We start from the raw sequence: 17193 nt of genomic DNA, 5'->3' as shown, positions 1-17193 counted from the left end.
ATGCACCACGTGTCTGAAAACAAGTATTTCATTTGGCTTCAGCTTTTATTTCATAAACTTGAACCTCTCAAAATTAAATGACCTGCTATTAAAAATCTGTCCACTAGATGGCTATGTTGCCTTTATAAATATAATAAAATTAAAAAAAAATTCTGGGAGTAGTTCCTGGGTCTGGGATGGGTGACGGGCAACCCATCAACGCTCGAACATAGTTCTCTCCCTCTTTTCCCCTCTCTCTACAAAGTAAATAAATAAAAACTTAAAAAAAATGTCTTCGTACATGTTTGGAGTTTGGATAATTATATGTTTTTAAGGCATTTGAAAACAGTCATTCAATTAATCAAACACAAAGACGATAAATTTAGTCTTGAGATGTGTGCATAGTGACACCTGCTTCCCTTTTTGGTATTTAGAAAATGTTCTGGATACTCCCTGGCCCCAAGTCATTTCATTTAGAAATACTTTGGGTTTTTTTTAAAGGCAGGCATAATCCTATCAATGTTGTAGTTATTCTTTCCAATAATAAATTGTTTTGAACTCTAATGTCTGTTGCTGGGTACTATGGGACTTAGGTCATATATTCTAAGAGCAAATTAATTTGAAAAAGTTTTTAACAACCAACAGACAGAAAATATTTTTTTAACTTAAAATGTTTTAAAAGATCCATTTTAATTCCAGTTTGGGTTGTACGTATTTTTTTTTATTGAATTAATTGAGGTGATATTGGTTAATAAAATTATATGCATCATCTGTATATTGCGTTGTGTTCCCTACCCCAAGTCAAGTTTCCTTCCATCACCACTTATCCCCCTCTACCCTCTCCGACATGGCCCCCTCCCCCTTCTGGTAGTCACCATGACTTTTTCCCTTTGATCCCCTTACCTTTTTTACCCAGCCTGCATTTCCCTCCCCTCTGACAGCTGTCAGTCTGTTCTCTTACCTATGAGTCTGTTTCTATTTTGTTTATCAGTTTATTTTGTGCATTAGACTGAAATCATATGGCACTTGTCTTTCTCCGACTGGCTTATTTCACTTAGCATAATGCTCTCCAGGTTATGTGTAAATGTTGCTTTCTTTTCTGATGCAAATAAACTGAAGACACATCTCTTCATCTTCTCCTACTCTCTCTTTGCTACTAATTTCCTTTTATACATACTTCTGTTTGAAAAGATGGGCTTTAAAATTTTTCTTTTTCTCTTAATATTAAGTTATTTCATTTTTACTTTAAACTCCAGGCCATGTATTTTTAGGTTCACTGACACATAATTTGACTTAGAATGCCAACTGCATTTAAGTTATTACACAGTTAAAATCTGAATCCACAATGTTTAGTTAAATAACTAAAGCTTATTTGGCATAAACAGGTCCCCCCGGCCCTGCTTAAAATTCAGAGAATTATAGGAGTGAATATTTAGATGCACTTTATATTACACACATCATCAGAATCTTCTACTTGAGTTCTCAGGTTGATTGAAATTCTATTTTAAGCTCTTCCTTCAACCCACTGCAATTTTCCCTGTAAGTCATAATTAAGTTAGTGGATGCTTTTGTGGGAAAGCAAATATCTGGGATGTGAAAAGGCCAAATGACTTCTATTTAGTTAGTGGATACTATTATTAAAATGGCGTGGGACCATCCAAGTCTCTAAATGCATCAGTTCGGTCGGAGCGCCAGCTCTGGTTTTAGTTAACGTGTGTCTCCATCCTAAGAACCAGAATGAACGTCTGGACCTGCAGTAACCGGTACTCAGAAAAACATCAGCTAGATGCTAGGGTCTCTTATCCATCCAGCCATTCCTTCCTCCTCTGGTATTTTCCAGTTACTGTGTGTGTGTGAATGTGTACGGGCGTGAAGGCAAAGACCCTGGGGAACTTAACCCCAGTAAATGGCGACCTTACAACACTGTGGGAACCCCACGGCTGTGTGGTGCATGCTCTATACCTGTGCTGGTTAACATGAGAGCTGGGGAAAAAGGGCCAGGGGTGCAGAATGCAGACACAGGTTCTGTTACGTGAACTGACAACATGTAAGTAGAACATGCGAAGCATTCAGTGGTCAAATTCTACCAAGTCTGGCCATTGCCTTTCAATCTCAGACTCACAGGGGGGGTCAGAAATAATACCAAACAATAAAGGATCATTCAGGGGCCCCCACAATGTACTGAACCCTAAACTAACTGATCGATATGCATTATTAATCACAGCTTACAGGTGAAGAAACTGAGGCTCAGAGAGATTGAGGTTGACCAGTTGCATATTATGAAACTGGAGTGCATCCAGGTGTAATCTGGAGCCATGCTCCTCCCCTCCCCCACACCGCTTCGTGAAAATAGGCTTTATATGAGGAAACATGTTATTAGAATTTGTGTGTAATCTTTAAGTATGGCAAGACTGCATCTACTTAGAATGGATCACGTGGAACTATTATTTCACTATGTCATGAAATTGGTTGATTAAAGTGGTTCCTGCTTTTATATCATCTATATTGCTTTATACATAAAGTAGCAATAGCAGAAACTTGCTGTCTACTTAAGAACCCACCTTCCTGGACATGAGCTATACTTTGCTATATAGTATGTCAATAGCTTAAACAAAGACATGAATTTTACAGCGCCGGAAATTATAATATTTATTAAACCAATTAAGCAGAATTCTTAAAGATCAGCTCCATATTCATTAGAAGTGGACTTTATCATCTTATCTGACAAAAAGCAGGTAGTTCTTGAGTGATGTCCTGAAATAGCAGGTTTATTTTTATAGGTCCACCATGCTCACACCAGGAAAGAAAGTATGCTTAGCTCTGAAACAAATAACGAAGATTTTGATGAGAAGGACAAAAATAAAGTGCCAGTGCTTATTGCAATCAGACAGCACAACTGTGACATCTTACAGATAGGGTAGGGGTAGCAAAGTGTCACAACCTCGTGTTTTACTTCATTATTGATCTGGAGAGGCTGGTAGAAATTCTTAAACACTGTCCACATAGCTAATAAATTTGGCCTAGATTTGGAAGGACTGAATTTAATATTGTTTTAGAAATGCAATAATTTACTTTGATTAGGTCAAGTAGGGAACGCCAACTTCCCTTAGATTGAACCTTCACCCCGAAAAAAGTCAGGTTGTCTCTGAACCTTTGGAGAGGGGAAAGCTCATTTTCTCTGCTGGCAGTTTTCTCTCTAAATTCTTCCTCCTGGTCCATGTGAAGGAGAAGCTTGACCCTCACACAGTTTATGGGTAACCTTCCAGGTGGGCAGATGACAAGAGGTTTTACACTTCTCATGCACTCAACCTCCCTGGTGTATTTGCGATTCTGGTTGTTCCCGACTTGGTGGAACTGGACCTCATATATATGTATGTATATGTGTATAATGTATATGTATAAAATGTATATGTATATGAATGGGCATAATATGTTCTATTGTTTTGCTTTCTTCACATCTATCTTTCTATTGCCGACCTAAACACTGCAATATGACGCTCTGAAAAATAGGCGTTTACAATAAACAGGGTCAAGAAGAGTACCAGTGGTCTGCCTTCCACGAAAAATGGTCAAGAAGTTCTAATTCCAGCAGGTTTCCAATAACTAGCACCCTGGTCACATGCAGCACAGACTCGGCCGAGGCATCTCGATACGAAGCTTTTCTCGAGGTTGGCCTGGGGAGTGGTACCCAATGCTCATATCAACATCCCATTGCTTCCTGAGAATTTGTTCCCTATGTAAAGGCAGGGATACTCTGGGGAAAGCGAATGAAATACAACAGGACAGGGCAGAAATAAATTGTAATGAGTGAATTGATGAACACATGACGTATCGAAGGCCTATAGTCCTAACGTCCACTTTTTGGTTTTGTGTGTATGGTCTGGGAAACCTGGGTTCATTGTGGTTGATGGCTTTGATTGTGTGAGTTGTAAAAACTAGTAAGGAAATTTATCTATGCAATGGTGAAATGGAATTTCAAAATAACTGATTGCGTGAATTACAGAAGCTATGGAGGAAATGTATCTATGCTATGTGAGACAGAGTGTCAGAACTGTAGCATCCTTTGCATTTAGGACCATCTGGTCACAAGTCCCTTGGGAGTCCTCTGCAACCACCTTATGTCCCCACGTGAGGTGGACCAGGTCTCTGAGGAAGGGAGGTATCGGAAGAGACCCTGTGTTCACTGGTGCCTCAGATGCAATGATTCATCTCGCCTGTTGAGCAGATTTATTTCCAGAGGGTGGTTTCTTCACCATGGAGCAGACATGGATTTGTTTTCCCTTTCAAAAAATATCCTTTGGCTTTTAAAGCATGCATCTTAGTGTTTCCATTGGCAGAGAGCTAAAGTGTGACAGCGTCAGAGGATAAAATAGGACATTATTTTTGCAGTTTTGAATTATAGAGGCTGTGGTGATTGTTAAAAATGGAGAGGGGGGCAACAGAAAGCATGTTGACGAAGTGCTTCACATTTCCCCAGTCAGAGCTCTCCATGGTCTGGGAACTCTGGCAACGAGTGTGTTCAGAAGGGAGACGAGTTTGGCTTTCACAGGGATGATTTACTAAATTCAGTCTGTGACCAATTTCTCCTGAGAAGAATGAAGGGTGTGTGAATTGAGCCAAATACTGTAGGCAAGATACACTGGTGCGTGAGATTGTCGATTCCACCTGAAAAGTTGCACTTGATGTAATTCTTAAAGAGTTTACAAAATAAGAGGCTTTGGAAAGGGTTCATATCACATTTGGGAATGAAACGTTTGGAAGTATCACCTTAAAGTGGACCAAACAAGGGACAGGATGATAAGGGAATTGCGTTTTTGTCCCACTTCTCTCCCGGACGGCATGGTGACAGGAGGCCCGGGGCCAAGCCTTCACTCTCCTTCTCTGTGAAATCAGACACAGCATTTTCCAAACGGTTTTTCAGCAGGGGTATTATTTTCCTTCCAAACAACAGCTTAGAGCTAAGTCTTCGAAACCACAGGAGGGAAGCCAGGGGCCGTGGCCCGCTGAACATGGGCCCCTGCCCTCCCCCAGAGCCTTCCCCTGACCACCAGGAAGCAGCACCAGAAGTCAGTGGGGACATTTCGGAGGGATGGTAGCTGCAGTCCCTTGAATTCTAATTCTGATGACTGAACATGGAAATCCGTCTTGCTTGGTAGGACATCAACAGGAGCAGCGAGGAGTTAAAAGAGGGATGGAGAAGTACCTACAGACTTTATCTGGAAAAAAAATATCTCCTGGGTTATTTGAAAAAAAAAGTGTATGATGTTTATTTGAAAAAAATAGTGTGGGTTATTTTAATATAACCTCTGATGGAAATTAGCTTTCAGCTCGAAATGAATTTTGAAAGCTCTGCCTTTCATCTCATTTTGGAGGCACCTCTCTGTGAGTGCACAGCAGTTTCTAATTTTCGAGTCACGCTCACCCGCCTCACCTCACACCCGACTGTCTGAATGGCCTCACCGATTCCCACTGTCTTGGTGACAGCCGCGTCTTGAGGAGCCTGAACATCCTTCAGAGGCTTCCTGTTCATAAAGAATCGGGGAAGGGGTTTAGCTACCTGAAGAGTGAGGTCGTTTTGTCTGCATCCTGATAAAAGAGGAACCTCAGCAACAGCTTGGTCTCATACAACACAATTTGCAAATGTACGGGCTTCATCTTAGGGCCCAGACTCAGGCCTCCACAACTCCTTTACGTGACACAGACGGAATGGCTAAACCTCACTCTCTTGTTTTCTCTTCTTGGAATGGAGGCGGTGAGGGGAAATGGGAGCCAGTGAGAGACTGATGTGGGGAAGAAAATGGTTCATTGACAGGGACAGAGGACAGATCAGCTTAATTAGCCATTGTGAACAAAATCCAAACTTTTTAGATTTGTGAAGGAGACTGGAAATATTCAGTAGTTATGTACTTCCTCTCTGTACCATCCCCCCTGCAGATAAAGCACAGTGATCATTTTATAAAGAAAGGGATAAAGTTAAATAGGAGAGGAGCTGACAATGAAATATGAATGAGAAATGCAAATTTGAGGGAAATGCTGTGTTGTTTAAAAAACCCCTAATGTGAAGCTAGATTGAAGTATTCATATTTATTACTAGATATAGAAATATATTTTCTCGCACTCTTATTTCCTAAAAAGGAGGTAAAATCTACATGACAACTGCTGCTATTTACAAATGAGTTACTCATATTTTGATTTCTAACTTTTTTTGGTCCCTAAATTACATTTTTTTAGTGTTTCTTTTTGTTCTGCTCCTTTGACCTAGCCTGGAAAATCTGAAGAACATTTTTTCCCTTTTTCCCCCCTCACTCTAATAAGCCTTTACAAGTTTTTTTCCCTAAACTCAAAGTGCAAAAATAATATTTTAAAAATGCCTGTGTAAAGGACATTTCATCTGCAATGAGATAACATCCATAGTTCATGACAGTTTAACTTTCATTTTTTTCATCAGTTTACAGTAGAAATTACCTCTCACATCTTATATATATAGAAGTTTATAGATTGTGCATATTATAGCCTAACTCAGGCATCCACGACTCATTGCTAACACATGCAGCTCTTGACAACGATACTCCAGAACGAATCAAACACCCATCAAATGCACCCCGAATTTGGGGTCCAAATACACATCACCTTGGGGGTACCCAGATTCAGTGAAGTTTCCGGAGGCTGTTCTAGATCCATAGTCTGTGTTCTGTGACAAGGAAATGCTCTCGAGCTCACGTTAAATATTTTGTTATTTAATGTACACATTTAATATTAATAAAAGCAAATCCTGCTGAATACCTGTTTGACAGCAAATGAACCTTCAGTACTCTAGCTGTTTTGATGTTTTAATCCTCAAACAATTGAGAATTAAATTTGGCAGGTAAATAAAACCACGTACTGATTACTGGAACGTGGTATGGTGCAAATGAGAAATAGAAGTATAATTCTCAGCACTGAGTAACAACGTATTTGGGATTATTTATACAGAATTTAAATAAGAATAGCTCTCCGTTCCAGCACATTTTTTTCTATTACAACCATGAGCTAATACTAAATATACCTTATTTCAAACAAACTTCTCTTTAAAGAGATTTTATTCTTCTAATATGAAATATTTAATAGCCCAGCGAGCTTTTATTAAATGCATACTTAAATGTATTAGCTCTCACAGCTCCTCTGTGTTTCATTTAATGTTTACAGAAACCTTATGAGGCAGGGATTCTTATTGCTCTCATGTGATATATGAGGAATCTGAGGACACCTCACAAGTCCTCAGATGGCCAAGCAGATAGTGACGGATGACGAGGAGATTTGAACCCAGGCAGTTCAAATTCAGAACCGCCTGTTCTGTGAAGTCTCATGTGGTAATTCACTGTATTTCATGGCTCAAGACCGGAGTGCCATAATCTCTTTAGGAGCGATACAGAAGAAAAACCTGCACGATTTTATTGAAATATGTCCCTCCTTTAGAACTCGTATTTCCTTCATCTGATAATAGTTTAGGCTTAAGAATGAAAGAAAAGAAATTATAAATGACTTTCCCCTCACAAAGAATCATCACATGGGAGTACTTCTGATATTTACAGAAACCACTTTAAATCTTCCAACCGCTGGTTTTTCTGGAAATCAAGTTTTCTAGATCCTCAGAGACTGATTGTTCAACACCAAGTTCACACACTTCATCTTCTATTTTGGCCACAAGGATAGAACATCATGTCAACATATCATAACGATAACTCTAACAGATGTTGGAAACTTGTAGAGATCCTACAAGCACTTGGGCCTTTCTTTCGGTTTTTGAACTAGGTTGGGGAGATCGAGAAAACCACCCCTAACCCAGAAGATCCACGTGTGAACTGGGTCTTAAAGGATTCAGAAACTCGGGGTTGTATGAAAAATTCCAGTAATCTAACACCCCCTTGAGAAATCTCATCTGCATATATCTTTGGGCTCTGGGTCTTACTGCTTTTATTTCTTTCTTTCTAATTGATTGATTTTAGGCAGGGTAGGGGGGGTGGGAGGAGAGAGAGAGGGAAAGAGAGAGAGAGGAAGACTGATTTGTGGCTCCACTTACTGATGCATTCATTGTTTGATCCTTGGATATGCCTTGATGGGAGATTGAACCTGAAGCCTTGGAGTAGCAGGATGTTGCTCTAACCAACTGAGCTACCTGGCCAAAGCACTTATTTCTTTTTTTTATCTGAAGGCACTTTGAAAATTTGGAACCGGAGCAGGTTTTACAAAGTGCCTGAATCACGGCCATTGAACACTAGAAGGGACCTGGAGAACCAGCTCGTGGAACTTTTCATCCTTCTGTAATCAGGAAGCCAAAAAAGTTGATGTTACAGCTTTAATATCACAGAGCCTGTCAGTGATAAAATCACACTGGATAGCAGAGTCTCCAGCTCCAAGTTCAGAGTTTTTAATTAACTGACTTGGCCTTCAGACCCATCACAGCCCCTGGCCTTTAGATCTGTCAACATGAGTCCGTGGCACTGCCATTCCTGCCTTTGTCGATTCTCTTGTGGATGAGGTTGCCCCCCCTGGCTTCTAGTTTTCTGACTCTGAGACTGAAGACCAAGACATACGGCACTGCTAGGTATTATCTTAGTGTCTTTGCACCTTCTGTAACATTGGAGAATGTCATTCATAGTTAAACAAATACATCATCTTATTTTTCCCTGTATCTTTAAGAAGCATGGGTGAAGAAAAACATGTTATAAAATAATTTGCATCCTTTACTATCAATTTAAATATATGTTTTGAGGAAATATATGTCACATATGGAAATGTTTGCATTAAGTCCATGATCTTCTCTAATAATTCCTACTTTTAAAGAAAGCAAAAGATGGATTGCGAAGTTCGTGTGACCCTCAGAACGCACGCTCACTCTGGTTATTACTGAGCTCAGGCACGGTTCTGAGAGGTAACAGCACGTACCAGGAGCAGCTGCAACAACAGCACCAACAGAAGCAACATGTGTTGTTGGGCCTCTGGTTTCCAGGTGCCTGGGACACGGCAGGTGCTCCTTCATTTTGCGGCTGCTGCCTCTTTCGCATTTCAGCTGCGTTGCCACTGGACTGGCTGCAAGAAGAGAGAAAACATGAGGCATGAAAAAAGGTGACAATAAAGGTAAGTTGCCTGTCCCAAAAGCAAGCAAAATTTGACTACAGGGTGGGGGCAGGAAGGTGGTTTAGAAACAGGGAAAACAAATAGGCCTCGGCAGTCAAATGAAAAGTTCTCCAGGACAGCTTTTAGGACAATACCCTAAAAGCTTTGGGGACAAACTTCGAACATTATCTGCTAGGTGAAGTGTTAGTAGCAATCTCGCCACATAATCAAAACCAGTTGGCAAGGTAAATAGCATGTGTGGAGCTTTATTTTTAACTTCCTTCCTTACTGGAGAATGACTGCACTCGCTTCTCTGTAGGAACACCTTTGAGTGGTTATGGGGGTGTGTGCTTCCCTTTTCCTCACTGCGGTCTGCAGTGAGGTTAGCTGAGCTTCAGAAATCATCATGGCAAGGCTGTTAACTAATGACATGGTGAGGAAGATCAAGAGTGTTTTCGCCGCTCTCTCGCCTTTTTGTAAAAATACTCAACCTCCTTTTTCTCCAGGGGCCTAATCGAGACAGTGACCCAGTCGAGGAGAATTACTTTGGTGGGATTTATATTAAATCTCATGGCAGATAAGAAAACTGCGGGGACACAGGATGGCCCACCTGTCATCTCACAGATCAGACCTAGTGAGCTGCTTTCTATTTGTAAGCCCAACCCTGATCTAGGACTTTGCTGAGGATGAAAAATGAGGTTTTGTTTTAGTAGAATAATATCACATTTAGCATGACGTTTCTGAAAAAGGAATGAATTTTGCTGAGTGATGTTTTTCCAAAATATGCAGTGCATGTAAATCATGTACACACATGGCCGTATGTGTAGCTGAGAACGATGCATGTTAAAAACATGGAACACTTCAGTTTGTTTTGGCATTGTGAGCTTTAAAAATTAAATTTTTAGTTCTAAATACAATGATAGATACTTTTAAAAAATACCATGTTCTTGAAAACAACATAAGCATCTCTTTAGACCAGAAACAGACCAGAAAACCAGAGTGGTCAGTAAATGGGGGCTAACGTCACAGGCGTTTTGTAACTCAGGTGTGGGGACAGCAAGCTGCCGAGGTCCCATACCCCAGCTGCATACACAACGCTCCACTGTGAGCAGTGGGAGGCCAGGTGCAGGCACCTGCACAGAACCAGGGGCTGTGTGGACCTGCTACTCGTGAAAGGATGCTGAAAGGACTGTGGGCACCGCTCGGTGTGCCCAGCTACAGGAGGGAGAGGACATGGGGAATGCCATCAGGCCTGACCTAGGCCAAGCAGCCTGCCGGTTTGGTTCGGTGTCAGGGGTCAGAGACATATGTGCCCAGCACCATTGCTGGGTGGGAGAAAACCCTGGGATGCTGGAGGAAGAGTGACTGTGGGACGGAGGGAATCAAGGGACTGACTGACTGCAGGGACAAGCGAAAAGCGCTACGTTAGGAAGAGCGAGCGAGAGTGAGAACACACCTCTCACTCCACATGCTGCCTGAACGCAAAAAATCCAAACAACACGGAAAAACGGAGACCTAACTCCACAACCAGGAAAAGGATACCCTCCTGATAAAGTGCAGAAAATTAAAAACAAAAACAAAACCAGAGTCATCGAAACTTACTTTAGCCCTGGCTGGTGTGGCTCAGGGGATAGAATGCCTGCATGTGAACTAAAATTAGTTTAATAAGCACATTTAACCAATGTAAACAATGTGATAAAAGACTGTGAGAACATTTGTCATATTCATATGAGAGAGCAAGGAGTTACGAAAACAAATATGGGCAAATATGAAACGAGAATAGAGAGAATGAAAAACAGACATGTAATAACAAAAACACAGCCGCTAAAAAATTCAGATGGAATAATATCTTCCCCCAAAACCCCAAAGAGAATAAGCGATGGTGCCAAAGAACTGTGCCCAGAATTCGGCAAAAAGATAAAAAATAAAGGCGACAAGTACAACAGTGACATTGAAAGGCTCCAATATACGTCCAATAGGATTTTCGTCACAAGGAAAGAATTAACTAACGGATTACCAAGGGAGTATTACTTTTGAGAAGTTGGCTGAGAACTTTCCAGAACTGCAGGAAAACAAACCAAAACAAAACAAAGCCTCACATTAAAAGAGCGCATGACATGCTGCACAATATTAGTAAAATAAAAATAAAAGTAGATCCACACTTAGATGCATTATAATAAAACCGCAGAACTCCGAAGTAGCATGTGCAGACAGTCGCCTTCCTGAGCAATATTAGAGGCCAGAGACAATGGGTACAGGGCTAACGTTTTCCACGTGCTAAGGGAGAAAAACTATCACCTACGTTTTTATAGCTAGCTAAACACTAATTCAAGAGTGAAGATGATTTATGACATATAAATTGAATTTATTGCACAAATCCTTGCTGAAATCAACTTCGGCCAGAAGAAAACAAATTCAGAGGGAAGGAGCGGAATATAAGAGGTAGTTGCACTGAAATTGATAAAGTATGATACTGGATTCAATTAATGGCCAGCTAAAAAAAAAAACCTCCATGTTTCTCTGTTTAGAAACAGCCTAGAAATAACTGACTACATAAATTTGGAAAATAAGAGGGTTGCCCTATCTCCCCACTGACACTGTTTTTGTTTACATCACAATGTCCCCAGGTTGTTAAATCTGAATCTTTTTGTCATAATTGTTCGAGTCTATCAGCATTTGACAAAGTGATCATTCCACCCTCTTTGAAACACTTTCTTCTCTCACTTTCTAGGGTCACCTGGTTGCTTCCAATCTCACTAGTCACTTCTCAGTTCATTTTGTTAAGTCCTTTTTATCTCCCTCACTTCCAAATTTTGGATGGCCACAGTATTCATCCCAAGAAACCCATTCTCTGTCATGTGTGTATTTAACTCATTGAGATTTTTACTGGGCCTACCAGTTTTCTGTTCAAAATTCTCAAATTTACAGTCCAATAAAGAGGGGTATTTTTCTGAATTTGGGACTCAGATATTTAACTACCTCTTTGACATCTCCATCTGGTTTTCTCGACTTGGCATCCCAAACATAACGTGCACTTATCTGACTCTCTTATCCCACCCCTCCCCGCTGCCAAAGCAGTTACTCCCAGTTTTCCCACTTTCTGTAAGTGAAAAGCCTCATCATTCTAATCATTCAGACCCCCAAAAATTAGGAGTCGCCCTCAACTTCTCTGTTTCATTCAGGTCCCACATCGGCGGAGCAGCAGCAAATCTCTCTTAACTGGTCTCCCCCAGGTCTCTTCCACCTCGGCCCTTCATCTCTCCCTCTTCCTAGGTCATTCTGTTAAAGTGAATCTTTTTAAAGAGATGATGTCAGCAACAACAAAAAAATTCTCCCACCCGAATTCACTCTAAATCTTCCAGTTTCTTCCCATTTCACTCAAAGTGAAAGCCACCGTTTTTGCCACGTGGTCCTTCGTCACTTCTCTGAGTGCATATTCTTTTCTCTCCTCCCTACTCTCTCTGTTTAACCAAAGTGGCCTCTCAGCTGCCCCCCACCCCCCGCCCGGAACATCATGTGTCAGGGCATTTGCACTTCCTGTTCCACACTCAGGGCTTGACTCCTTCACTCTTTACTCACAGGTTACATTCTCAGGGACACCTTTCCTGCTACCTTATTTCAAATCGCAACTCCCTCACTCTACCTCCAGCATGACCTATTGCCCTTTCTGGTTTAATTTGCCTTCATACTATCTTTCCTCATTGGTTATGCTACAAGTTTTATGCATTTGTGTGTCTAGCCAACTAGAAATTAAGTTCCATGGAGGTAAAAGATTTTGCCTACTTTTTCTTCAGAAACATACACACACAGTAGCTTTATACCAAGTGCCCTATTCTGTATCAAAAAATTTGCAGAAAGATTCAAAAGCTTTCTTGAGAATTAAATATCTTAATTTCCTTACTGTTAAATATTTAATTGGGAAAAATTCAGAGGGAGATGCCATCTGGGGTATCAGTTTACTCAGGGAATCTCTAGGATGTTGTGGGTTGAAATCACTGTAAAGGTGTCCAAATATCGTTTGATAGATTTGCAAGACCTTTCACTGTCTGCTTAGTCTTTTGGCTTTTCTAAAATTGACAATCTCCCTACACAGCCATCTTGGCCATTAGAAAGAAGTAGGTACCAGTTTGTACTTCTTAATCCCTTCATCTTTTACCCAGCTTCCCGACACCCTTCCCCTCTGGTTTGTTCTCAGGGTCACCTCGGAAATTATATAAGTGTGTAACCACTATGCTGTACACCTGAAATTAATATCCAATAATATTAAATGTCAACTGTAATGAATAAATTAAAAAAAAGAAAGATGTAGGAACATTCTTTTTCTTCCAAAGTAAGAAATATAAAACAATTATTCTTATATTTATGCATTAGAATATACTGCAAAGTTATTCAGCCATGAGCGAGAAGGAAGTCTTGTCCTTGGAGACTATATCAATGCACTTGAGGGCGTTGTGCTAAGTGAGATAAAGCAGGCAGAGAAAGACAAAGCCAGTCTGATACTACTTGTGTGGGGAATCCAAAAGAGCTGGAGCAGAAGAAATGGAGGACAGGGGTAGTTACCAGGGGCTGGGGGTGGGGAAAATGGGAAAGATGCTGGTTTAAGGGTACAAACTTGCAGTTAAAACATGAATAAGTTCTGGAGGTCTAAGACACAGCATTGCCATTACCACTAATAATACTGTATTATACATTTCAGAGTAGCTAAAGAACTAGATCTGAAATAGTCTCATCGCAAAAAAAGAAACCATAAATATGTGACATGGTGGAGGTGTTCGCTAAATTACAGTGTTAATCATTTCACAATATATAGATGTATTAAACCAATACATTGTATACCTTAAACTTATATAAGATTATATGTCAATTATATCTTTATACTAAAAAATCTTTACAGTTGTAGCAATGAACGAAATAAAACAAACTAAAATTAAAAAATAAATAAATACAGCCCTGGCTGGTGTGGTTCAGTTGGTTGGAGCATTGTCCCATAACTGAAAGGTTATGGGTTCAATTCCCAGTCACAGCACACACCTAGATTGCTGGTTGGGTCCCTGATCTGGACACATACAATCCCCAGTCCAGGAGCTTATGGGAGGCAACTAATCAAAGTTTCTCTTTCACATAAATGTTTCTCTCTCTCTCCACCTCTCTTCCTTTCTCCCTCTCTTTAATTAACAAATAAATAAAGATAAATATAAGAATATGAACTTGGTTCTAAAAAACTGCATTAGACTAGGATGAGAGAAACATGGTTAATAGGAGCACATGAAAAATTCTTGGTAATTTAGTGGACAATAAATTCAGTAATAATAGTTCAACATAAATGTTAATGGAAATTTTAGAATGCATAGTTAGAAGTGTGTGTTTTTTTTTCTAGAAAGGGCTGTCGAACAACAATTTAAATAAACAAACAAATAAAAGGGCTGTTGACAGGCCTTGTCTGGACTGATCAAATGGCTACATTCAACTCTGGTCAGCACCATTGAAGGAAGAAATTGAAATGTGTTCAGAAGACTGGAAGGAGATGCCTTGAAAATATTTTTAAAATCTCCTAAGAACACTACTTTTAGAACAAAGATGTTAGCTCTAGAGAAGATCCCGATAATCAGAATAATAATTTTATAATATTCAAAGTGATGTGATTTGAAAGAGAATGTAGGTGTGTTATGTAAGAGTCTAAATGTTAGACAATGGATTGATGAATACAAGCCGCCTAGAGATTCTCGCTTCCATGTATGGAAAGTTTGTCTGATACTCAGATGAGACCATAATTTACCTGTGAGATTAGCATCAAGCCAAACACTCTTGGGCATTCAAGCTCAGACTAGACAACACTTTGGAAGAGGCTGACTTATGTTGGCCTCAATCTGTGTGGATGGTTAGACTGGGCAATCCTCTCTTAGTCCTGACATCCTTGGTCTTGACAGGGGCTGCACAAGCTACTTGTTCTCTCTTCAAAATACATCTGAAGAAGGGGACAGGCAACCTCTACTTTTTAAAAATCAGTTTCTACACTGTTGTAGATTATAATGTCAATTCTTGAGCACTGACTAATATTATTCTTTTTTTAAAGATTTTATTTATTTATCTTTAGAGAGGAAGGGAAGAAGAGAGGGAGAGAAACATCAATGTATGGTTGCCTCTCGTGAGTCCCCTGCTGGGAACTGGCCTGCAACCCAGGCATGTGCCCTGACTTATTCTTCATTTGTTTTGTTTAGACATTGTTTCCCAAAGCATTGTAAAGTTCTTAATGTGAAGGAGAAAAATATCTTGTATATTGGTTTTCCTGTAATGCAGCAATGTATTCTGTCAATAACAGATGCACAATAAGTGTTGTCTATTGAATATGAAAGACTTCTTTGCTTATTAAAATATCTATTTTCCCAAGGCAGAGATTTGTACACTTTAATACAATTCTTACAGCTCTAAAGCACACTGTCAAATTTGAACAGTGCTACTTTTCCCAAAGTATCCCAGATGGAGGATGGGGATAAACTCATAGCTAGGAATCTTAGAGAATCAAAGTTCTGGAATAACCTACTGCAATGTAAACATTCACATTTTATCTTAAAAGTCCATATAAAATTTGCTTGATGTTTTGATATTGTAATACATAAATATAAGAATAATTGTTTTATATTTTCTTACTTTGGAAGAAAAGGAATGTTACTACATCTTTTTTTATTTGTCTATTATAGTTGATAGTCAATATTATATATATGTGTGTGTGTACATACACACACACACACACATACACACACAAACATATAGTAGTTTCAGGTTACAGCATAAAGATTAGACACTTACAGAATTTTCAAAGTGATCCTGAGAACAGACTGATGGTTTCCAGATGGGAGGGGACTTGGGGGGCTGAGCAAAAAAGATAAAGGGATTAAGAAGCAGGAATTGGTACCTATGTGCTTCTTGGTACCTAATGGTCAAGCTGCTGGTGTAGTGGGATTATTAATTTTAGAAAACCAGTTGAATTGGGAAATAACTGGCTTTGCACATCAAAATTAGTGATTTCTCACTCTATTCTTGGTCTTGTTTTGGTTTTGGAACTCAGACTTGAAAATATTCAAATGGCAACCTCCTCCAAGCTGCACTATGGGGCCGATATCAATCAAGCTCTGCAGCCAGGTGGTCTGTGTCCAAACCTCGCCTCTGCCGACAACTGGGTGACCTTTGGTTGGTCCCTTACACTGTTTGTGTCCCAGTTCTCTCATCTGCAGATAGTTTTTGATAATAATAGAACACATCAGTACATCATTATTACTGTAAGTGTTTAATGAACATGTAAAAGTACTCAGAACAAGACTTTGTACATACATATAGTAAGCACTGAATAATGACTGCTCTCAAGGTGAAACCGGATTGAGTTGTTCATAACATTGTGAAAAAGGTGTTGTGGTACAATATTTTCAGGCTAAGATGTGGAAGATTTCCACCAGTGTCTTTTTGCTGAGAGATCATTTTGCTTCTTACTGGGTGGGGCTTCATTTGCATTGGGTGGAATCTTCTTATCTCTGGGATCTACACAAAGGCTTCCTCAGTGAAGAAAGAGGACGAATGGTTTGGTTTTTCATTTCACCACAAACGCTATAATTTTTATCACATGTAAATGAATGGATTCTCCAGTGACTCATAGTACCCACAATCAGCTCCTTCTCCAACAAACTTCATTATAATTTCGGCTGTCTTGTCATGTTTAGTGAGAGCATTCAGTTTTGCCATAGAGTTGTTGATTCAGTGTTTAGCCTCCCAAGGGGTATTTGCTAAATAAGCCAAATCTGTGAGGCCCTCTTTAGCACCGGAGGGGACAAGGAACCAATTCATCATGTACAGATCTTTATTCCCAGTTGTGATGTACTTTCCCTGTGGAGGAAAACAACTTACTCCTCAATTTAAATTGTCCGATACCCACCCAACTCTGGTTAAACCAGCAGACATCTACACAATGGAGAAAGCTTTCCACATCACTCCTCAGCTCATGGCATATTTTTCCAAGAAACGTTGTCCTCAAACGAGCTCTTGCTTTTTTTTCTTGGATGGGGGTGGGTATTTTTTAGTATGATAGTTTCAAAATTGTGATACAATAGTCCTCCTTATCTTCAGTTT

General features: G+C 39.9%; 1 protein-coding gene across 1 annotated transcript in view; it reads right to left on the bottom strand.

Annotated features, from left to right (window-relative positions):
* The window catches only part of RGS17 (regulator of G protein signaling 17), an 87328-nt gene that overhangs the window by 21059 nt on the left and 49076 nt on the right, over positions 1 to 17193 (bottom strand). The window contains exon 2 of the mRNA XM_037157631.2: positions 8905 to 9048. Within this exon, the coding sequence (XP_037013526.1) occupies positions 8905 to 9023 (119 nt within the window). The 5' untranslated portion in view covers positions 9024 to 9048. The remainder of the gene's footprint in view (positions 1 to 8904; positions 9049 to 17193) is intronic.

This window comes from Artibeus jamaicensis, unplaced genomic scaffold, assembly GCF_021234435.1.
Source record: "Artibeus jamaicensis isolate MK-2021 breed Jamaican fruit bat unplaced genomic scaffold, CSHL_Jam_final contig_497, whole genome shotgun sequence".
NCBI classification, from domain to species: domain Eukaryota; kingdom Metazoa; phylum Chordata; class Mammalia; order Chiroptera; family Phyllostomidae; genus Artibeus; species Artibeus jamaicensis.
This window is presented reverse-complemented; position numbering and strand designations above follow the sequence as displayed.